The sequence below is a fragment of the Sceloporus occidentalis genome, unplaced genomic scaffold (assembly GCF_023333645.1).
Source record: "Sceloporus occidentalis isolate IW3139 unplaced genomic scaffold, rSceOcc1.0.p SCAF_2, whole genome shotgun sequence".
Lineage (NCBI taxonomy): Eukaryota > Metazoa > Chordata > Lepidosauria > Squamata > Phrynosomatidae > Sceloporus > Sceloporus occidentalis.
In genome coordinates, this window is record NW_028316982.1 from 128,317,470 (window position 1) to 128,342,345 (window position 24,876).

Genomic DNA, 24,876 nt, shown 5'->3' on the forward strand with positions numbered 1-24,876 from the left:
CACAACAAGAACAATTGAACATCAACAAGAGAGGCATAAAACATATGTATTAAATGCAAGATCAGTGTGTATAGAAATTGGAATGCAACACAAATTCATTGTAAACCTGACAATGACAATGCTCTCCCAAAAGTTGCATCCTGTCTGGCCATGGTGTCCACTCTGTAGTGCTTGATGAATGGGACCAGACAGCAGTTTTGCAGACATTTTCCAAAGATATCCCAGTCAGAAAAGTGGAGGATGCAGCTACCGCCCTAGTTACATGGGCCTGAACAGGGAGAGGTCTACCTGACAGTTTACAGCAGAGGTGGATAGTACCAGCCACCCATCTAGAAAACCTCTGTGCAGTCACAGGTAGTCCTTTTTTGGCCTCTGAGTAGCAAACAAACAGCCTCTCAGAGCACTTCAAACTCGAAATCCTGTCCAGGTAAAAGGCCAGCACCCTCCAAACATTCAAGGTATGGAGCTGGCACTCGATATCAGTGGTCGGGTTCGTAGCCAGCATCGGCAACACAATGTCTTGGTTCATGTAAAATGCTGACATCACCTTCAGAAGGAAGGTGATATTGGTACAGAGGACCACTTTGCCCTTGTGGAACTGAAGGTAAGGCTGGTCCACCCATAAAGCACAGAGTTCGCTCGCATGGTGAGCAGAGGTGATGGCCACAAGGAAAGCTGTTTTCCAGGTCAGCAATCTCAAGTCCGCAGTGGCCATGGGTTCAAAGGGCTTGGATGCCAAGCAGGAAAGCACAAGGTCCAGACTCCATGCCAGTGTCAGTAATGAGGATGGAGGGTGAAGGTTGTTAAATCCTCTAAGGAATCTCTTTACCAGAAGATCCTTGAAAAGGGAAGGTCTGCCCTCAAAATGGTAATGACAACAAACAGCCGACAAGTAGCACTTGATGGATGTCAGGCATAGTCCCGGGTCTACCAGGGACATTAAGAACTCCAGGACCATGAGGACTGATGCTCAGGATGGAGAGATATCTCTCTTGAAAGAAAGTCCAGGAACTTGTTCCACTTACATTGGTAAGACATTTGTGTTGAAGGCTTTTGGACAGCCAGAATAACAGTCCTTATGGAATCAGGCAGAATCAGAATAATAAAGTTAGAAGAGACCACAAAGGCCATTCAGTCCAACCCCCTGCCATGCAGTAAGTCTCAAAGCATACCTGACAGATACGATTCCAGCCTCTGTTTAAAGACTTCCAAGAAGGGAGACTCCACCACGCTCCAAGGGAGTTTTTTCGACTGTCGAACAGCCTTTACTGTCAGGAAGTTCCTCTTAATGTTGAAGTGGAATCTCTTTTTCTGTAGCTTGCATCCATTGCAGCAGAAAACAAGCCTGTTCTCTCCTCAATATGACATCCCTTCAAATATTTAAACAGGGCTATCCTATCACCTCTTAACCTTCTCTTCTCCAGGCTAAAAATCCCCAGCTCCCCAAGTCATTCTTCATAGGGTCTCTAAGGAAGTACTACCTTGTCAGAGAGGAGTGACTGGAATGCCCTGAGCGCCTTTTCCACAGCTAGCATCTCTAACTAGCATCTCTAAGGCATTGATGTGAAGTTGGCTCTCCGAAAAAGTCAATTTGTCCTTGATGATGAAGTCCAGCATGTGTGCTCCCCAGCCTTCCCAGGATGCATCTGTTGTTAGAGTGATCTGTGGTTGTGGGGGCAGAAAGGGCATCCGAACACACACGTCGTCGGGTTCCAGCCACCAACGTAAGGAGCTTTCAACTGACTTCGGGACTGTGAGCAGTTTGGATAGGGGATCCTGCATGGGATCAAAAACAGAAAGGTACCAGGACTGGAACAGTCTCAAGCGGAATCTTGCCCACAATGTGACAAATATTGTTGACGCCATGTGGCCCATGGCTACTTGGACAACTCAGGCCTCTATGTCTCTGTGAGGGAGGCGTGCACGAATTGCCGGGGAGAGGGCCTGGAAACTGCCCTGAGGTAGATAGGCCATGGTTGTCTCGGAGTCAAGCACCGTTCCGATGAACCTGACCTGTTTGGATGGGGTCAGGTGATACTTTGATGTTGACCTTGAGACCAAGGGACTCCAACAGATAAAGCGAATTGGATATCTTGAAGCAGTCTCTCTCGGGATGGAGCCGTGAAGAGCTAGTCGTCCAGATAGGGAAAGACTGTGATCCTGTGTTGATGGAGGTAGGACACAACTGGCGCCATGCATTTTGTGAAGATCCTTGTTGCCGTGGATAGGCCAAACAGAAGGTTCCCAACCTGTGGGTCAAGAGCCCTTTGGAGGTCACAAGACCCTTTCACAGGGGTTGCCTAAGACCATTGGACTCTAGAGCTTCTTTTCTTGACACATCCTCCACATTTATCCTGGAAGGCCCTCCATTTTGTGCTGCCTAGGTGTCCATCCTTCTTTGAGGAGCGTGAGAGCCTTTCCTCCTCCTCCTCGTCTTGCTGAGGGGCACCCCTGTCTCCGTGGGGCAGCAGAGGCTTCTTATTCTCCTTCCCTTTGCCCTCAGGGCAGGCAGAGAAGTGGGGCAGTGTGTGTGTGTGTATGGGGGAGCCTAGAGCTGCCTCTTCAGAAGCCTCTCAGGGCTGAGAAGGAGGCAGAAGGGGCTCTTCAGGGCCATGAGGCAAGTAGGAGGCAGCGGTGGCGGTGCTGCCTGGGAGCAGAGCGTTTTGCCAGCCATTTGGGGCATGAGGTGGATGGGAGGAGGGTGCGATGATGAGGAAAAGCAGGGGGCTCCTCCGGATGGTCCTGGCCAGGTCCCTCAGCTCCCTCCTTCCTCCTCCTCTACTTCCAGAATCCAGAGCAGCCTCAGCCCAGGCGAGTTACTCATTCACATTCCCTTGCTTTTATCTCTCTCTCTCACACACACACACACGCACACACACAGCACTTTGAGACCGCTTTAACTGCCCCGGCTCAATGCTCTGGAATTCTGGTGTTTGTGAGACATTTAGCTTTCTCTGTCAGAGAGCTCTGGTGCCACAATAAACTACAATTCCCAGGATTCCACAGCACTGAGCCCTGGCAGTCAAAGCAGTCTCCAACTGGATCATTTCTGCACTGTGTTTTGGACACAGATATCCTCCTCCTTTTGTGAGTTACCGAATGAATCCAGTCCCTTGCTTTTTTATCTCTCTCACACACACTGAAGGAATAATAACCCACTTTGAAACTGCTTTCAAAGGGAATCCAGGGAACACTAGTGTTTGGGAGACATTGAGATTTCTCTGTCAGAGATGGCTCAGAGGCCACAATAAACTACAATTCCCAGGATTCCCCTGCACTGAGCAGTCTCAAACTTGATTGTTTCTGCAGTGTGGATGCAACTGGTGAGGAATTCTGGGCACTGCAGTTCAATTATGTTTGGAAGGTTATGTGATTCCCTGTTAGAGGGAGCTCTGGGGCCTCAATAGACTACAATTCCCAGCATTCTCCAGCACTGAGCCAGTACAGTTAAAGCACTCTCAAACTGGATCATTTCCTCAGTTTGGATGCAGCTTTGGTGAGGAATTCTGGTTCAACTACGTTTGGAAGGTTATGTGATTCCCTGTCAGAGATAGCTCTGGGACCACAGTGTACTACAATTCCCAGCATTCCCTGGCACTGAGCCAGGGCAGTTAAATCACTCTGGATTATTTCCTCAGTGTGGATGCAGCTTTGGCATTTCAGTCCAGCTATGTTTTATTTCTGCAGTGTATTTTGGACCAGAGACTGGAAGTTAACCAGACATCCTCCTCCTTTTCCAGGACATGTCCTGCATTTCAACCTTCTTCTTGAACCTTTCAAAATGTCCTCCATTTGCAGCATGGCTAAGAAGCATGAATTTATAATTACACAAGTGTTTTTATTTTTCAATTTTTGGTCATGTCCTACATTTTTTGCTTGAGTGCCCTACATTTTGCGGTGAGGGCATTGGTCACCTTGGTTAGAGAGCTTCACAGGGTTTCAACTGCCATTCTGCTGTGGTGCTGGAACAAACCACCATTCCCAGAATTTCAGAGCATTCAGATGGGGCAGTTAAAGTGGTCTCAGACAGGATTATTTCTCCAGTGTAGATGCAGCCCAAATGAAAGCAGTATCAAACTGCTTTAATTCTGCAGTGTAGCAGCAGTCTAAGTGTGCCTAATCCAGTTCTTAACATTGTGCACCTCTTGCATACCAAGTCTCGCAAGACTTTTTTGTTTAACAACTTGTACCCACTAACTCCATTTCATGTCTCCTTTATTTAGTGGGGGGGGGGGGGGGGAGACACAGACAAAACAAAGTAAATTTTAATTAACTGATTGATCAGGATGAAATGGAATGTCCAGATGCTGAGAGGTGGTGGAGGAAGTCCAAAACGATGGAGACATTGACTTTTGAAGAGATAAGTCCCACTGAGGACAGAAGTAAAAAATTTAGCCCACTTAAGGGTATAGGAGTGCTGGGTGAAAGGCTTTCGAAAAGCCAGGATGATTTCTCGGACTGGTACCAAGAACTGAATCAAGGCTGGATCCTCCATGCCACGAGACTGAGAGTGTTCATGCTGGGATGGTGAACCCAACCATCATGAAGGGTCAGGAGGTCGGGATGGAGCGGCAAAGGCCGGAATTGGTTGTTGGAGAGATGAAGGAAGGGGGCAAACCACGGCTGTCTCGGCCACCAAGGGGTGATCAGGATCGCATCCAATCTGTCTGTGCGTAGCTTTGTTACCACTCTGGTGATCAGAGGAAATGGGGGAAAGGCGTAGAACTTTTTGCCGGACCACTGGAAGAGGAAGGCATCCCCTCGGGACCAAGGTGAAGGGATCCTGGAAGAGAAGTGGCTGCAATGAGTGTTGAGATGAGAGGCAAAAAGGTCGAAGTCTGGTGTTCCCCACTGAGAAAAGAGGCGTAAGGCAAACTGAAGATGTAGTTGCTACTCGTGACAACAGTCTGCAGTCCTGCTCAGCTTGTCTGCAAGCTCGTTCTCCTCTCCAGGGAGGTGTATGGCTTGCAAGCATCTGCTTTTGGATGCACAAGTTCCAAATTTGAAGGGTGAGGTCGAGAAGAGTAGTCGATCTGGAACCGCCCTGTTTGTTGATGTAATACATCACAGTGGTATTGTCTGTGAGGAGGAGGAGGACCTGATTCCGCAGGGAGGCTCGAAGGCCTTCAATCCTTTTTCTACCACCAACATCTCGAGAGCGTTGATGTGGAGTTGGCGTTCTTTGGGAGACCATCTCCCGTGGACAGAGAGGTTGTCGAAATGGGCTCCCCAGCCCGTGTTTGAGGCATCGGTGGTCAGTGAAGTCTGTGGTTGTGGAGACACGAAGGGAATGCCCATTGTGAGGGTTGAGCCACCAATGGAGAGAGCAGGCGACAGGCTTTGGGACGGTGATCCGCTTCCATGGGTCGTCGAAGGCAGGGTTGAAGATTGAGAGGAACTATGACTGGAAGGGATGCATGTGGAGGCAGGCCCACGGCGTGACATATGTCGTGGATGCCATATGGCCGCTGGCAACCTGAGCTGTTCACAGTGATGCGCCAGAAGGCAAGGCAGTGACGAATTGCAAACTTGAGGTCGAGGAATCTGTCATAAGGAAGGTATGCTCTGCAGGTCGCGGAGTCCAAGGTGGCCCCTATGAAGTGCCCCTGCTGGTTTGGGCAGAGGGTGGACTTCTCTCTGTTGATCATGAGTCTCAAGTGGTGAAGAAGAGAGAGTGCCGACTTAAGGTGGGAGAGGAGCATCTGCCGGGACAGGGCCACGAACAACCAGTCGTTGAGGCAAGGAAAGGCGATGATGTTTTGTTGGCGGAGGTATGCAGCTAAAACCGCCATGCACTTTGTGAAAACTCTCGGTGCGGTGGAAGGTCCAAAGGGCAGTACTCGGTACCAAAAGCAGTCAGGCCCAACAGAGAAGGTGAGGAGCTCCCGGTGGTCCTCTTGGATGCTGATGTGGAAATAAGCATCCCGAAGATCCAAGGTGGTGAACAGTCTGACTCCTGCAGGAGAGGTAAGATGGAAACTAAGGTTACCATGCGGAAACACTTATAGGCAACGAAAGAGTTGAGAAAACGCAAGTCCAAGATGGGACGGAGACTGCCTGTGGCTTTGGAGACAATGAAGTATCTGGAGATGAGACAATGTTGGGTCTGGGACAGAGGGATGGGCTCAATGGCCCCTTTTTGAAGTAAGGAGTGCACTTTGTCGAGAAGGGTGTCTGAGGGTGGAGTGGTGAGAATGATGCTCCTTGGAGGAGCGGATTGGAGCTCCAGGGCATAACCCCTACAGACGATGGAAAGCACCTAGGAGTCAGATGTTATGGAGGCCCAAGAGTGGTGGAAGTGGGCCAGGCGATTCCCAAAGGGAGTTGACAGAACGGAGGGTGCTGGGGAGCTTCAGAAGCGGGGCTTGCCTTGTTCTGCATCCTTCTTATGAAAGGGTTGCTTTTATTTTTGTTTTTGTTGGCGTTTCCTCTGTTGTTGCACATCCTGGGCCAAAGACCTCCATTTGTCTGGTGACCCAGAAACTTCCGGAGAGGTTTGCCCTCGGCAGCAGTAGCCTTGGCAGGGACCCTCAAAGAAGATGAAGGGGTAGTGCCCCCGGCAGCAGTGGCCTTGGCAGGGACCCTGAGGCCAGAGATCGGAGCTTGTACTTGGCAGCCACAGCCTTGGCAGAGACTCTAGAGGTGGAGGGAGGCTTCAAGATTTGCGCATGGATCTAAGGCGCATCTCCCTATTCTTCCTGGTCTGCGGAGTGAAGGCCATGCAGGGAGGGCAGGAAGCTGACATGTGGCCCTCGCCCAGGCAGAGGAGGCACAAGGAGTGTCCATCGAGTGCCGAGATGTTTGTCCCACATTCAGTGCACTTTTTAAAAGAGTGCGCAGACATCTTTAGACCAAAGCCAAGGGACGAAGAGAGAGAACTGTCAAGAAGTCCGAGTGTTACCGTTAATCAGAGTCCAAAACCAAGTCCAAATCACAATCCAAAGAGTAGTCAGAGTCAAACAAGTCAGAGCAAACACAGGAAATGAAAGCGAAAGCTACGGAAGGAGTGATTCTAAGCGAGGTTCCTAAGCTGCTCACGTGGCAGACAAAAGGAACTGAGAAAGGGCGGGAAGACATCCTGCCTAAATAGAGGGTGGGCGGAGCTACCGTCAAAAAGTCTTCCCTAGCAATTCCAGTAGGATCCGGAAATGCTGCGGAATAACCCATTTGTGTGCTTCGCAGAGAGCACGAAGAAGAACTCATTTGTGTGCTTCGCAGAGACCACAAAAAAGTAGTGTAGAACTACTTCGCAAGACTGTCAGATTTTTTATTCTCCTTCTCCACTGGTGAAGAGGACGACTAGGGAGTAAATGCCACCTGTGATCCCTCAACGATGGCCAAATTGGGTTTCAGGTGCTCGAAGAGTCACCCAGGACCAGATGGCGCTACACGGTAAAGTTTTTCAATCCTACGAGAAGTAGACGCAACAGTGTCAGGAGTGTTCCAAGACCTCTTGGCTATCTTTTCAAGAGAAGGTAAGTAGCCCAAGGAGGGTGGTGCTGGGATGGAACCATGAATTCAATGCTCTATGGGGTCAAGCACATCTTCATTCGACTGAGAGACCTCCAGCTCCAGAGCAGCAGCCATCTGGATGACTGTCAGAAAAAGACCTGACGTCGTCCATAGGAGATGGAGTGGCCAGTTCACTGAAGCGTTGATGAGTGGGAGATTGCTCAACATCCAAATCCAGGGAGGGTGAGCGAGATGCTCTGCATGAGTGTTCTGGAGACCCCTCAGGAGTTGGAAGATTAGGTCTAGTATAGGCCAGTCGTGGGAGTGGGGTCTCTCAAGACCTGAGCTGTCGTAACAACCTGGGTTGGGCCCAAGGCGGGTAAGTTACGACACAGATGTTCTATATCTACTGGAAGGCGATATCTTCTGGTCTCCGAATCAAAGATGAGGTTGGAATAGTGATGCAACAGGTCCCTGTTGACATTCTTCTCGACTACGGTCTGGGCCTCGTCAGCCTCTGTCCCAAGGTTGGTATGGTTCTGACATGAGGGAGATCAGGACCATGACATCTCCATTCCAAGTGGAGGGGTTAGCAGAGGAGGGTCCAAATCTCGAATCTGGCCCTCCGACTCCGAGCCTGAATCAAGGTGGACGATTTGGAGATCGTCTTCAGTCAATGCCAGGTGTGACTGGGATGGAAAGGCCGTTGGTACCAAGGGCAAAGCAACACTCACCGATCCAGTACGGTCGGGATTGGAGGCCGAACCAGCTGGAGTAGCAGAGACCATGCTGGAGGGCCCTTTATAATTTAGCTGCCGTCTGGAACAGCGATCTATGGGAAGGTCAGAAGATTTAGAATTCTTATCATGCTTATGTTTCTTCTTGGAAGCCTTTTAGGCTCTTCGTCCCAGTCTTTGACAGATCCCACAGGCTTATCCTTGGGGAGTTTGTCTGAGCCTTGTTCAGCAGGCTTTGCAAAACTCTCCTGTTGTTGGGAATCACAGGCTGGAACAGCAGCCGGCCGAATGGCCTTTTCCGAAAGAACCGCTTTCAACTTTTGGTCCCTGTTTTTTAGGGCCTGGGCGCTGCACTGGGGGCAGGTCTTGGTACTGTGCGTTTCCCCAAGGAACAGCACGCATTTATCATGACCATCCAAAATGGGGATTTTGACCCCACACTTTGCACAGCACTTGAAAGAAGCCATAGTAATGAACAGGCTGGGTTAATGAGTGCAACAGAGTCCAGCAGATGTCCCTAACAATAGACGCTGGAAAACCAAAGGTCAAAGCCAGAGATTTTTTATGAGAGTAGTCGTTAGCTAAGAAAAACCTGAGTTAGCCAAGTTCCTTCGAGCTGCTAATCGCGGCAGAATAAAGGAACTGAGGAAGAGCAGGGCCAATGGGGGCTTTATATAGGGTGGGTGGAGCTACTGTCAAAAAGTTGTAAACTAAGTTTTGCCCAGAGATTCTAGAAGTTTCCAAGCTTTGCTGTGCAGGTGCAAATTAAGCCTTTTGTGTGATTCGCAGAAACCACAAAGAAGAAAATTAAATTTCATTCTCTATAACATCAATATTTTAATAATAATAATAATTATTATTATTAATAATAATAAACCACTTTTCCAAATTTGATCAAAGAGGTGTACAACACAAAACAAAAATGTGAGACAATAAAAGAAATCAATAACACATATCATCAATTAAAATTATATTTAAAAGTTTACAAATATTAAAACCCAGAAAAACAAACTAGCTGGATCACCCAATTGCATATCAAGGGGAGAACAGAATGGAATCAAGACACCTGGGGGAAAGCTTGTCGAAAAAGAAAGGTCTTAAGATTCTTCTTAAACATGTCAAGGGAGGAGACAGAGCGGAGCTCGTCAGGAAGGGAGTTCCAGATCTGCGGGGCCAATGCCCTATGTGAAGTTGAGGATTATCTTGTCTTCGGAACCCTCAACAAATGCTTCCTGACCGATCTGAGAGTGTGGGGCGGATTATATGGGGAGAGGCGATCCTCTAAGTACCCTGGGCCCAAGCCATTTAGGGCTTTATAGGTAATAACCAACACCTTGTATTGCGCCCGGAAGCGAATAGGCAGCCAATGTAGGTCTTGTAAAATAGGTGTTATATGGCTATTCCTGGAGCATCCAGTAACCAACCTTGCTGCCATATTCTGTACTAACTGAAGCTTCCGGGTTTGGTACAAGGGTTGCCCCATGTAGAGCGCATTACAGAAATCCAACCGAGAGGTTACCAGAGCATGTACAACCGTTTCAAGGTCCCTCCGGCCCAGGTAGGGTCGCAGCTGGCGTATCAGCCGAAGCTGGTAACAGGCGCCTCTGACCGTCGCATCCACCTGAGATGTCAGGCGGGGCGACGAGTCCAAAAGCACCCCCAGACTCCAACACCAGTTCCGAGACCAGCTGTGTCAGCTCAGCCAGGGAGTCTGTTAGCGCACGGGGTGGCCGGTAGACCACCAGAATCCCCAGACTGTCCCTAGCCTTCAGGGTCAGGTAAATACACTCGATGAAATCAGTTTTCTGGACATGGTTCCTAGTCAGGAAAAGGATGTTCTTATGAATCAAGGCAACCCCCCCCCCCCCCGCCCACCTAACCTGATCTGGCCCTTAACTGAGTAACCAGCTGGTAGGGCCTGCGCCCACACTGCTTCACTCTCAGGCCCAAGCCAGGTCTCAGTAATGCAAGCCAGGTCACAGCTCTTATCCTCTATAAGATCGTATATAATGTGGGACTTATTCCTTACAGACCTGGCATTGCACAGGAGCAGAGACAGGGTTTGTGGTACAGTTGGACTGACCCTCAGATCTCTTTGGTTAGGAGAGTGGATGGAAGGAGAGATAGATATTACGCATCAATCTCACCTTCCCTTCCGATAAGTCTCCACTCTCCTACCACCGTATCTCCCCCTGCCCCATACTACTCCAATAGGTGCTCCGCTAACATTTTACAACAAAAATACTTTCTTAAGAGAAAATAAGTAATATAAAGTACTGATTTCTATACAATTATACAATTTCAGCATTGTATAATTCATATAAGGTTGATCAAATTACCATAGTTAGTCCAACTGTGACCAATAGGGGTCTTAACAGTGTTTGCACATTATAATGAGGATAATTAGGTCCCCAACCACTATCATCAAACCTTATCAAGTAAGAGATACATGCTCTCAAGAATCTTACCTTGATGTGTTTGTAAGGAGGAGGTTTGCGTTCATTTTCTTGAGTTTCTTTGGCTTCACGCTGAAACTTTATTTCTCGAAAACGTGCCTCAGCCTCTTGCAAAGCTTTAAAAAGAAAATACACTGCGTTTTGACTATAGTCTGCTAGGCACTCATTCCCTGTGTATGTGTTTCCTCTCATAAGCCCTGAAAGGAATGGGATTTAAGGGTAGTTCTTTGAAATGTGCACTTTTTTTTTGTCTAATATCAATGCATCTCAAATTCTTTTTAAAAGTGGAATCAGTGTGTAGTTCTGTTACACATCAGGCTTCCAACGAGAAGTAATATATTTTACAATTCTTTGAAAATGACAATAAGCATTTTTTTTAATTAAGGAAAATTTTGAATTTAGGCTCTGAGAAATTCAGTGCAAAAAATCATATATAGACATATTATACACTTTTGAGGCCCCAGAAATACATCTGTAAAGTACAGAATATAACCTAGTATAACCTATAGAGTATAGCAAATAAGATGTAAGACAGGAAGCCAGATCTATTAAGATCTATTTATGTATCAATGAGAATATGGCTTCACCTACTCAAATGTCAACAGGACCTGACTGGGAATAAGCCACACTGTAGATGTGAGCAGGTGTGATCTGTAATAAACTTTAGGAGATATAATGTGCCCAACTATTATCAAGACAAGAGATTGTCCAGTAGATTTTACAAGAATAATCTCATAGCATTGACATACAGTGGTGCTATGATGATTGATGCAATTAGAAGGGCAGGCAACCAAAAAATCCAACTGCATTTGAGATACCCTTATATCTAAAATTGTTTGTTTTGATTGGATAAGTGTAAGCAAGGAACAGTTGTTTTGATTTACTTTTATTGGATAATTTATATTCTGGGTGAGGCTAAGGACCTGAGCATCCACAGGGCATCCTGGAACCAAACTATAGTGGATAGCAAGGGCCCACTGCATAATGAATGCCTCTATATGAATGTCTATAGTTAAAACAGAGGCTGTTAACATCTAACAGTGCTCAAGGAATCAACCCTTGAATGCCTATGTGAGATGTTTAGTTCCTCAAAAGATGAAAATGTATAAGAGTTATGATATTAAGATGGCAACATTCCTATATGTGTCAACTATTACAAAGCTTGTTAGAGATGCAGAGGGATAAAGATTTAGTCTTCATTGCAGACCTTAAGAACATATAACGTTTTAACAACCATGTGATATAAAGTAATGAATGTGTGACACCTTATGAGCAATGTAATGTAATAGATTTCTAAGCTTTAGCCCTTCAGGTGTTTTGGACTTCAATTCCCAGAAGCTGCAGCCAACTTGGCCAACAGTCAGAAATTCTGGGAGCTGAAGTTCAAAACATCTGGAGGACCAAAGTTTGGGAACCACTGTAATAAAAGGAAAGTACTGTATATTCCGGCATATAAGACGACTGGGCGTATAAGACGACCCCCAAATTTACAACTTAAAATAGAGTGTTTGGGATATACTCACCGTATAAGACCATCCCTCTCTTCCATGATAAGTTAGAAAGGAGCTGAAGGCACACACAACAACAACAACAGCGACAGAGGAGAAAGAGGGGGGAGGAGAAAAAAGGAGAAGGAGAAAGAAGAAAAGGAGGGGAAGAGGAGGGAGACTCCACTACACTCTGAGGAAGGAGTCTGTTCCACGTTTGAAATAACAGCATACACAACATTATTTCACCTGCCTCGACAACTCTTCCCGCCCTTCCTCTTGGTGCATCTACACTTTAGTATTAATGCAGTTTGACACCACTTTAAGAGCTGCTGCTCCATCCTATTGGAATCCTAGAATCTGTAGTTTTATAAGGTCTTTTGCCTTCTCTGCCCAAAGAATGCGGGGAGGGGCACTGCTCCAAACTACAAAAATCAGGGATTCTGTATGGATGGAGCCGTGGCAGTTCAAGTGGCTCCTATTGGAATCAAAGCCCAGGAAGCTTTGTACCAAATAGAAACGTGTTCGGCTGCAACTGCACTGCAGAAATAATCCAGTTTGAGACCGCTTTAACTGCCCTGGCTCAGTGCTAGGGAACCCTGGGAATTGTAGTTTTGTGAGAAAGAGCTCTGGTGCCACAATGAACTACAATTCCCATGCATCTGAGGAAGTATGCTTAAGTCTAGGAAAGCTGCCAACTTTTCTTTCAGTGAGTCTCAAAGGTGCTACAAGATCTATCTCTCTATCCTCATCATCACCATTATTGTTATCATTATTAAATCCAAATGCACCTGCAGAAGTGGACTTAAATTGGCAACACTGATTATGCTGTAGACTCATTCTCTGGGGCTGGGATCTGGAAGTGTGGAGGCAATTCCCCTGAAAAACCAGGGAATCCTGGGAATTGTAGTTTGTGAGGGCAGGGGGGGCAACCACTGTCCTCTCTCTGTTTGGCTGTTAGTGTGACTCCATCCAAACAGGATTGGTTGCTCTGTAGCCTGGCTCTCAGAGGGACTCAGGGGCTAAGAGAGAGAGAGAGAGAGCCTTTTCTGAGGGTGGGGTGGCGACCACTCTCCAGCCCTCTCTCTGATTGGCTAAAAACTGTGAGTGTGTGACTCCAAAGGATTGGTTGCTCTGTAGCCAGCCTCACTCTCAGGCGGGAGGGAAGGTAGAGAGACCTTCTGCCGTCCGAGGACAGGAAGGGAAGAGAGGGGAGGGAGCAAGGAAGGAAGGAAGGAAGAGAAGAAAAGGAAGAAAAAGGGAAGGAGGGAGGGAGGGAGGGAGGGAGGGAGAGAAGGAAGGAGGGGAAAAGAAAGGGAGGGAGGGAGGGAGGAAGACGCTCCTTTGCCTTTCAGAGAAGGCTTCCCTGCCGAGGGCTCTCTTTAGGACCAGGGGCTTTCCGGCATACAAGACGACCCCCGACTTTGGGGAACATTTTTCTGGGCTAAAAAGTCGTCTTGTAGGCCGGAAAATACGGTAAGTGCCCAGAAACTGACATATCTGTATTTATCCATAAGGGGAATGTATATGTTTGTCTAACTATGAATGGATATAATAAATATTTTCAAAGAGTCTGCTCATTTACCATATAAATATCCTGCGATTCCAAGACTTAATGCTTAAATGGAGTGTGAATGTTAACTCTGGTTTAATCACCATCACAAATTGGGCAATTCAGTGTCCAGAAAATGATAACGGAATTCCAAAGAGAATTCAGATTAGTTGACAAGTGGCAAGGATCCTCAATCCCTCAGGGTTGGGACCTATGCCTGTTTCAAAATAGTCTTACAACACTTTGAAGATTAGCACATTCTATTTGTAGCTTCATTATATCCTATTGCCTCCTGTACACTGTAAGCATTTCAAGATCCAAACAATAAATCACAGTTAGTTCTGCTTGCCTCATTATTTATGGATTGTAGACAGTTTGAGACCCTGATTTGCCCTTAGAACTAAATCTACATTTCTTGACTGCTTTCATCCTAAACAGGATTAAACAAGATAAATAAATACAGCAACTAAAATCAACTTTTTAGAATATATGCACATCCCATGATAAAAAGCTAGGACATATATTCAGAGCACATATGCAACAAACTCACAATTTGAATCTGTGAGTACAGAGGACGTGGACAAACTCCTTGGTAGTGTGAAGAAAACAACATGACCTCTCACTTCTTGCCCCTCATGGCTGGTTGTCCAAGGAGGAGATACCACAGTAGCCTACTTGAAGTGCATTATTAATGCATCCCTTAAGGAAGATCAGCTTCCACCTTGTCTAAAGGAAGCGATTGTGCAACCACTCCTGAAAAACCTTCCTTAGATCCTCTGGTTATGAATAACTACAGACCAGTCTCACATCTCCCATTTTTGAGCAAAGTAACTGAGAGAGCTGTTGCCCTTCAATTCCAAGCAGTTTTGGATGAAACCGATTATCTGGATCCATTTCAAACCAGTTTTTAGGGCAGGATATAGAGTTGAGTCTGCCATGGTTGCCTTGGTTGATGATCTTCGTCTGGGTATCAACAGGGGAAGTGTGACCCTGTTGGTACTTTTGGACCTCTCAGCAGCTTCCAACACTATCGATCATGACATTCTACTGGAATGCCTGAGAGAGTTATGAATCGGGGGCACTTCACTGCAGTGGTTCCAATCGTATCTCTCAGGCAAATTCCAAAGGGTGATGCTTGGGGACATGGAATCATAGAGTTTGAAGATACCACAAGGGCCATCCAGTCCAACCCCCTGCCATGCAGGAAATCCCAATCAAAGCATACCCGACAGATGGCCATCCAGCCTCTGCTTAAAGACCTCCAAAGAGTTTGAAGACAGTTGCTCTTCAAAATAACTAAAATCTGGTGTCCCTCAAGGTGCCATTCTGTCCTCAATGCTATTCAATTTACATATGAAGCCGCTGGGAGAGATCATCCAGAGACATGGGGCAGGGTTTTATCAATATGCAGATGACACCCAAATATATCTCTCCGTGCTTCGGATGACAATCTTGACCAAGGATGGCATCTCCCCTCTCAATGAATGCCTTAAAGCGGTAATAGACTGAATGAGGAAAAACAGACTGAAACTGAATCCAAATAAGATGGAGGTACTCGCTGTTGAGAACCCTAATCCGGGTATAGGGATAAGTCAACCGGTCCTGGATGGGGTCCTGTGTACGCAGCTTGGGAGTGCTCCTAGACCCGTCGCTTCTGATGTCAAATCAGGTAAATGTGAGAGTCAGGTGTGCTAATTATCAGCTTCGGCTGATATGCCAGCTGCGTCCTTTCCTGGAACAAGGGGACCTAACAACAGTGGTACATACGCTGGTAACCTCATGTCTCGATTTCTGGAACACGATCTACATGGGGCTACCCAGGCTGGAAATTTCAATCGGTTCAAAATATGGCAGCCAGATTGGTTGCCGGGACAGCTAGACGTGACCACATAACACCTGTATTGAAATCTCTTCACTGGCTGCCTATTAGTTTCCGTACAAGGTGTTGGTAATGACCTTTAAAGCCTTTCATGGCTTGGGCCCAACCTATTTGCAGAATTGCCTTCTACCGTACAATCCACCACACATGTTAAGGTCCTCTGAGAAAATTGTACTGCAGCCAATAAAGGCCAGATTGGTTGTAGTTACCCAGAGGACGCTCTCATTGGCTGCTCCCAAATAATGGAATGGCATGTTGGAAGAGATCTGAAACATCACTAATCTTGACAGCTTCAAATAAATAAATAAATAAAATAAAAAAATACCAAGATGGATCTCTTTCGACAAGCCTTCCCGGAATAACGCATTTGGTCACCCACTGACATGGTCCCCATACTCTGTGTACCCATCTCTTTATATTATTTGATTGTTTTAATAATGGGATGTTATTTTATTGCTGTAAGGGAATGTGAACTGTGTTGGTGGGAGGGATAATGGACTTACTTTATGTTGTTGTATTTTATTCTTTGTACACCGCCTCAATCCTGATGGAGAGGCAGGATATAAATTTTAAATAATAATAATAATGATAATAATAATAATAATAATAATAATAATTCATAGTCCCCCAATTACACAATTTAAGCTGAGGAATTTGAAACTGGCTGAAACACAGCTTGACAACAAGTAAAATAGAATGGTGCATAAAATCAAGCCTGTTTTCAGGTCTAAGAAGGGGTGATAAAACTTAAAATCACATCTCAATAAGCTTTTTAGAATGGCATGAGACTTACTAATTCTAAGCTCTAAAACTTCATCTATTGCCTGCTGAGATAACTTTGCTGGAAAAGCAACTTAGCTCTGTCCAATCTGACTTGGATGCTACTATTCAGAGGGATCTCAAACTCTGGATCCTCGAAGTCTCAAACTCACTATCTAGTTACAACTGCATTGATGATTTCAGTTTGGTTACAACTGATGATGTTGACAAGATACCAAGTGTAATAAAAGCACACAGACACTGTGTGCTTTAGATGGTCACCATCCCTTCCACAGGGGCACAAACTGTGCCAGAAGAAGAGCCTGCTCCCCCTTGTTCCTCCTCCAACAGATATCAATACGTGAAGGGAAGCAAGCTGTGGCTTCCCGGGGACACTAGCCATGTGAAAAAATCCATGAAGGAAGCATTTTGAGACCAGGATGGGACAGTATTACTCATGTGGCTGCTGCCTTGTCTGATGATCCTTCTCTGGCCCTGGCATATTCTGGGCTGGGTGGATGGAACCAACCTGAGCCATGGGATGATGGCAAGCTCCTGCATCCAGCATCTTCATAGGCACTCTCAAGTCTTCCTCATTCCCACCCCTCAGCTGGCTGAGGAGCTCAGTGGTAGTGGGGAAGAAGGTTCTTGCAACAGCAACCACTTCTGCAGAATGTCCGGGGTTTCCCTCGCTCTATGTAGCCCCCTGCATGATTGTGTTCCCTCCCTGTAGGTGCCCTGGGGGCCAGGGAAGAGGTGGTGGGGAGCCAAAGAGTTAAGACAGATGGAGGAAAGGCTTAAATGGAAAGTGTTTTTTAAGGAGAGAGGGAAGAAAAAGGATTTAGAAAAAGGAATAGCATTGTATGTCAGGGATGTTTTCACCTGTGAAGAGATCCAAGCCAGGTGGAAAACATCTGGATAAAAATGAAAGAGGAAGGAAACAACAGGGATGTTATTGCAGGAGTCTACTACAGACCCCCAAGTCAAACTGACAAATTAATGATGCCTTTCTAGAACAGATGACCACACACTCAGAAAGGAGAGATGTAGTAGTGATGGGTGACTTGAACTATCTGGATATTTGCTGGAAATCAAACTTCATTAAAACCTTAAGGTCTAGCAAATTTCTCACTTGCCTCGAAGACAATTTCATTGTCCAAAAGGTGGAAGAGGCAACAAGGGGGTCAGCTATTTTAGATCTGATCCTAAGCAACAGGGATAACCTCATAAATGGGGTTCAAGTGGTGGGATCCTTAGGTGGGAGTGATCATGGAGTTTGTTATACAGAAGAAAGGATAGGCCATGCATAGTCAGACACACATTCTAGACTTTAGGAGAACTGAATTCAGTAAACTTAGGGAAATACTGGGGGTGATCCCATGGTCAGGAATACTAAAAGGGAAGGGAGTTCAGGATGGATGGGAGTTTCTCAAAAGGGAGATACTGAAGCACAATTTCAAAATGTTCCAACAAGAAAGAAAAATGGGAGGTGCCTCAAGAAACCAGGATGGATGACAAAAGAACTTTCAATGGAATTAAGTTTTAAACAGGGCATGTATAAGAAATGGAAAAGGAGGAAATCACCAAAGATTTCAAACAAATAGCTAGCACGTGTAGGGGTATAGTCAGAAAAGCTAAAGCGCAGAATGAACTAAGGCTTCCTAAAGAGGTTAAGAACAATAAAAAGGGCTTTTTTGGATATGTTGGCAGCAAAACAAAGGAGATGGAAACTGTAGCGCCACTACATGGAGAAGATGGTGAAATGCTAACAGGGGACAGAGAAAAGGCAGAATTACTCAACACCTTCTTTGCCTCAGTCTTCTCACAAAAGAAAAGGGTGCTCAAACTGAGGAAAATGGAACAGAAGACATAATAGGGGAAATGCAGGACAGAATAAGTAAAAAGGTAGTACAGGAATGCCTTGTGAATCTACTGTATTTTCTGGCATATAAGACTACATTTTTTAACCCAGGAAAACCTTCTCAAAAGTCGGGGGTCATCTTATACGCCAGGTGTCATCTTATAGGGCAGGTGCTGAAACTTCTGAGCCGGACTGGAGAATCTGCGGTCGCCACATATGGTGGGGGGAGTCCAAAAAGGGTTGCCATATCCCCACTGTATGTGGCAACCATATGAAAGCAGCAAGGGCAGCGCTGTACAAGTATGGTAGAAGAAAATCCACTCACCAGGATTCGTGGAAAGAAGTGACTTAAGACGGTCCTGATGACGAGGGGAGGGGGTGCCTTACTGGGGAGGTGTAAGTGAAGGGTGAAGCAAGCTGCAGGCATCCAGGATGCCTGGAGTATGGAAAAAAGAGTCATGTTTGCAGTATCGCTCTGATAGTCTTGGAGACAGGGAGGGCTGGGAAGGCTGACCAGGCAGGGAGAGCTGACCAATCCAAGCAGGCTTTATTTGAATTAAAATTACCATATTGAAATAAAATCTGATGTTTTTTAAATTTTTATTTGGTGTGCGTTGGAAGAGGGGTAGTCTTATATGGCAAGTATATCTCAAACTCTATATTTTAACTGGAAAAGTCGGGGGTCGTCTTATACACCCAGTTGTCTTATACACTGGAAAATATGGGTAAATGAATTTGAGTCTCCAGGACCAGATGAGCTACATCCAAGGGTATTAAAAGAACTAGCAAATGTAATCTTAGATTACATTGGCAGTATTATTTGAGATGTCCTGGAGAAGTCCCATAAGACTGGAGGAAGGCAAACATTGCTCCCATCTTCCAAAAAAAAAAAAAAAAAAAAAAGGGGGGGGGGGAGAAGATCCTAACAGTTATCCCCCAGTTAGTGTGACATCAATACCAGGAAAGATTCTAGAGATGCTAATTAAACAGAGAATTTGTGAACATTCAGAATGCCATAATCAAAAAACGTCAGCATGGGTTTCTGAAAAACAAGTCATGCCAGACTAATTAGATCTCTTTTTTTGATAAAATTACCAGCTTGGTAGACAATGGGAATGCTGTGGATATTGCATATCTTGATTTCAGTAAGACCTTTGACAAGGTTCCATGACATTCTTGCAAACAATCTAGTAAAATAATTGGTTGACCGACTAAACCCAAAGGGTGCTCAGCAATGGCTCCTCTTTATCCTGGAGAGAAGTGATCAATGGGATGCCAGAGGGTTATTCAACATCTTTATCAATCTTAGATAAAATAATAGGGAGCATGCTTATCACATTTGCAGATGACACCAAATTAGGAGGAACAGCTAAAACCCCAGAGGACAGGATCAAATTCAAAATGACCTTAATAGATTAGAACATTGGGCCAAAGCTAACAAAATGAATTTCAACACAGAGAAATGTAAGGTACTGCACTTAGGGCAAAAAACTGAAATGCATAGATATAGAATGGGGGACACTTGGCTTAATGAGACTACATGTGAAAGGGATCTAGGAGTCCTAGCAGACCACAAGTTGAAGATGAGTCAGCAGTGTGATGTGGCAGCTAAAAAGGCCAATGTGATTCTAGACTGCATTAATAGAAATATAATGTCCAGATCAAGGGAAGTAATAGTGTCACTCTATTCTGCTTTGGTCAGGCCTCACCTGGAATACTTTGTTCAGTTCTGGGCACTACAATTCAAACAAGATGTTGACAAGCTGAAGTGTGTCCAGAAAAAGGTGACCAAAATGACAGAGTCTGGAAACCATGCCTTATAAGGAGAGACTTAGGTAGTTGGGTAAGTTTAGCCTGGAGAAGAGATGGTTAAGAGGAAATATTATCCAGAGAATAGGACCCAGAACAATGGATGCAAGCTACAGGAAAAGAGATTCCACCTCAACATTAGGAGGAACTTCCTGACAGTAAAGGCTGTTCGACAGTGGAACATACTCCCTCGGAGTGTAGTGGAGTCTTCTTCTTTGGAGATCTTTAAACAGAGGCTGGATGGTCATCCTGTCAGGTGTGCTTTGATGATGATGATTAATAATAATAATAATAATAACAATAAAATTTTATTTATATACCGCCTTTCTATCAGGAGAGTTCCCGCATGGCAGGAGGTTGTACTGGATGGCCCTTGTGGTGACTTGCAACTCTGTGATATGATTCTATGATTTTAAGAATGGTGTTTGGAGCAGAGTAAATACACATTCCTACATAGAGAGTATACGAGCAAAGACTAGTCTTGTGGGAGGGTTTGTCCAGTTCCTGGACACTGCCGAAGGCTGATTTATTCCTGCCTATGGAGAAAAGGGTGGACCAACCTACAGTTAGTGAGTGTTGCCCCTCTCCACAGGGAAACCTAAGATTTCAACCATTCTGATTATTTAATGATTTTATACTGTACACTTTACCTACAATAACTCCCAGGGCAAGCAACAAAAAGAGATCTGAACTAGACACTTCTAGGGAATATGGCTAAGTGTTTCAAGTTATTTTCCTATCATAGAATATTAGAGTTGGAAGGGGCCCCATAGGCCATCGAGCTTAAGGCAGGAACTCCAGCCAGTGCAGTGATTCCTAAGTTTTTTCATTTGTGTACTGCTTGGCAGCCTATTTCCATAAATTGTACCCTTTGTGCTAGCAAAATATTTATACAGTTGCTGTTATTTTATATTTATATGCTGCAATTATAAATAAATAAATGAAATTAAAAAGCAACTGAATAAGGTGAACAGACAGTGTATAAAAACATACAACAAATATTTTCTAACACAACAATTGATTAGTGCAATCCTTAAACTTGTCTGGAGGCACAGTTTTCTGAAATCAGATTCAACTGATGTTACTTACACTCTTAAGTCTGGAATTGCAGTCAGATTACTACAGTATTTATTTTTTGTAAAGGTATAAGAAAATGCCATTTTCACCAGCTCCATATTGGTAAATGGCAACAAAATCTTAAGAGTCTTGCCAGAAGGCTGCTCATATTCTCTGTTGATTTCTGCACAAAAGTTAGTAAGGGGGTTTTCTTTTAATTTAGCTTTTAAAGCAGAATCAGTTGAAAGCTCAATCAATTTCTCCTTTTCCTTGACTGATAATCTGGGATCTTGGAAGTATTATTCTTCAAAAGGGATTTGCAAATTTGTTGCTCTCTTTTCCAGCTTTTGAGAGGCTCTTCTCAAAAGATTATTTCAGCCCAAATTAACCAGTTGAGGAAGAGTGTGTAATTCACCAAGGAGTGCTTAGATGGTAGGTCTTGTCTGTGGATGCAGCAGTGACTCCAGGTTATATTCGGGGCTACTTTCGTGACACAACCACAAAGGTTGAAGTAAATAGCTGACATAGACTTACTCCCATTAGTGCATAGCCCACAATTAGACCAATTAAAGGCCTTTCCTGAAATAACTATCAATACCATTAAATATATCCTCACCTCTTGTGTGCTCTGACAGAAGAAGACAAGCAAAAGATTTTCTTCAACTTCATTGCCTTTCAAATACCTTGCAATAACAAGCAAAACAGCGAAAAAAGCAACATCTGTGCTTTCAACAACTTGGATATCAAAGAACTGCCTATTTTTAATACTATTACTCAACATCATCAGACATATTCTGAATTCTTTATTATACTGTATTTTTCGAGAGGAATACTGTTCATTCTCAGGTATAGTATGATTCTTACCAACTGAGCTAAGTTTGAAACGGAACATGTATAAGAAATGGAAAAGGGGGGAAATCACAAAAAAGGAATTCAAAGAAGTAGCAGGCATGTGTAGGGGTAAAGTCAGAATAGCTAAAGTGCAGAATGAACTTAGGCTTGCTAGAGAGGTTAAGAACAATAAAAAGGGCTTTTTTGGATATGTCTGCAGCAAAAGGAAGAAGAAGGAAATGGTAGGGCCACTGCGTGGAGAAGATGGCAAAATGCTAACAGAAGACAGAGAAAAGGCAGAATTACTCAACACCTTCTTTGCCTCAGTCTTCTCAGAAAAGGAAAAAGGTGCTCAACCTCAGGATAATGGAACAGAGGACAGAAATGGGGAATTTCAGCACAGAATAAGTAAAGAGATAGTACAGGAATACCTTGTTAATCTAAATGAATTTAAGTCTCCAGGATCAGATCAACTACATCCAAGGGTATTAAAAGAACTGGCAAATGTAATATCGGAGCCATTGGCAATAATCTTTGAAAACTCCTGGAGAACAGGAGAAGTCCCAGCAGACTGGAGGAGGGCAAATATTGTCCCCATCTTCAAAAGGGGGGGGGGGGGAGGGGATCCCAGCAATTATCGTCCAGTTAGTCTGACATCAGTACCACGAAAGATTCTAGAGCAGATCATTAAACAGAGAGTCTGTGAACATCTAGAAGGCAATGCCATAATCACAAAAAGTCAAAATGGGTTTCAGAGAAACAAGTCATGCCAGACAAATCTGATCTCTTTCTTTGATAACATTACCAGCTTGTTAGATGAAGGGAATGCTGTGTATATAGTATATCTTGATTTCAGTAAGGCCTTTGACAAGGTTTCCCATGACATTCTTGCAAACAAGCTTGTAAAATGTGGGCTAGACAAGGTAACTGTTACATGGATTTGGAATTGGTTGACTGGCTGTACCCAAAGAGTACTCAACAATGGCTTCTTTTCATCTTGGAGAGAAGTGACCAGTGGGGTCCCACAGGGCTCGTTTCTGGTCCCAGTGCTATTCAACATCTTTATCAATGACTTGGATGACAGAATTGGGGTCATACTTATCAAATTTGCAGATGACACCAAATTAGGAGGAATAGCTAATACTCCAGAGGACAGGATCAAAATTCAAGAGGACCTGAATAGACTAGAAAGCTGGACCAAAGCTAACAAAATGAAATTCAACATGGAGAAATGTAAGGTACTGCTCTTAGGGCAGAAAAATAAAACGCACAGCTATAGGATGGGGGAAACCTGGCTGAATGAGACTATATGTGAAAGGGATCTTGGACTCCAACTAGACCACAAGTTGAATATGAGTGAACAGTGTGATGCGACAGCTAAAAAGGCCAATGCAATTTTAGGCTGCATCAATAAAAGTATAGTGTCTAGATCAAGAGAAGTAATAGTGCCACTGTATTCTGATTTGGTCAGGACCCACCTGGAATACTGCGTTCAGTTCTGGACACTACATTCAAAAAGGACATTGAGAAACTGGAGCGTGTCCAAAAGAGGGTGACTAAAACGGTGAAGGGTCTGGAAACCATGTCCTATGAGGAACGACTTAGGGAGCTGGGGATGTTTAGCCTGGAGAAAAGAAGGTTAAGAGGTGATATGATAGCCCTGTTTAAATATTTGAAGGGATGTCATATTGAGGAGGGAGCAAACTTGTTTTCTGCTGCTCCAGAGAACAGGACCCGGAACAATGGATGTAAGCTGCAGGAAATGAGATTCCACCTCAACATTAGGAGGAACGTCCTGACAGTAAGAGCTGTTCGACAGTGGAACACACTCCCTCAGAGTGTAGTGGAGTCTCCTTCTTTGGAGGTCTTTAAACAGAGGCTGGATAGCCATCTGTCAGGTATGCTTTGATTGAGATTTCCTGAATGGCAGGGGGTTGGACTGGATGGCCCTTGTGGTCTCTTCCAACTCTACGATTCTATGATTCTATAAATCTAGCAATACAATAACAAAAATGACAGGAAGCTTCAAGCACATTATCTTTCATTATATTTGTTAGCTGACGAAAAGAAAGATGTCATATTCTGATGTTTTGCTAGCCAGTGGGGGAAAAACCTACATTCCTTGTTTGTATAGCTGGCAAGTTTAGTTTGTAAATGCAGCAAGTGTAAAGAAGGTTTCATAGTTGGATAACGCTTCCCCACATACTACACGCTGGAGCTTCGGATAGTCCTCATTTCCTATATATGAAAATCCATACTTCATGTATTCATCACAGTACAGTATTTTCTCGTTGCCTGTTCGAAGAATTGAAGACTGTGCCTTCTTGCTGGATTGCCCTACTAAAGTGTTAGAGCAGTGATGGCGAATCTTTTTGGTTGCCCTCTGCAGGCAGGGCTGCGTGCCAGGGGTGGAGCTTCTGGGGCGGGATTTTCCCCCGCACCCTTTCCCGGCTTTCAGCTGTCTCTGAGAGACAGCTAGAAGTTGGGTAAAATTGGGGGAAGGGGGTGACGGGTGCACGTCTGCTCTTCCTGCCCTTCCCTTGGCCTCCAGCTATCTCAGTAAGGGCCTGTGGGGGAAGGAGCAATGGGCCCATGGGCCCTGCTCTTCTCCTCAGGTCTTTGCTAGTCCTGAGGTGTTCTTGGAAGGACACTCAGGTCTGGCAAAGCCCTGTGGGGAGGAGGAGGCCCTCGGCCCCTGCTCCTCTCCTCGGGGATGCTAGTCCCGAGGTGTCCTTGGAAGGACATATCAGGTCTGGCAAAGCTCCGCGGGGAGGTGGAGGCCCGCAGCCCCTGCTCCTCTCCTCGGGGCTTTGCTAGTCCCGAGGTGTCCTTGGAAGGACATCTCAGGTCTGGCAAAGCCCCGTGGGGAGGAGGAGGCTTGTGGCCCTTGCTAGTCCCGAGGGGTCCTTGGAAGTACACCTCAGGTCTGGCAAAGCCCTACGGGGAAGAGGAGGAGGAGGGCTGTGGCCCCTGCTCCACTCCTCGGGACTTTGCTAG

At 45.2% G+C, this 24,876-nt stretch overlaps 1 protein-coding gene across 5 annotated transcripts in view; it reads right to left on the reverse strand.

Annotated features, from left to right (window-relative positions):
* Positions 1-24,876, reverse strand: part of NSD2 (nuclear receptor binding SET domain protein 2) — a 158,159-nt gene that overhangs the window by 14,364 nt on the left and 118,919 nt on the right. For all 5 annotated transcript variants that reach the window (XM_089510936.1, XM_089510935.1, XM_089510934.1 and 2 more), the window contains one exon: positions 10,658-10,761. In XM_089510936.1, the coding sequence (XP_089367062.1) occupies positions 10,658-10,761 (104 nt within the window). The remainder of the gene's footprint in view (positions 1-10,657; positions 10,762-24,876) is intronic.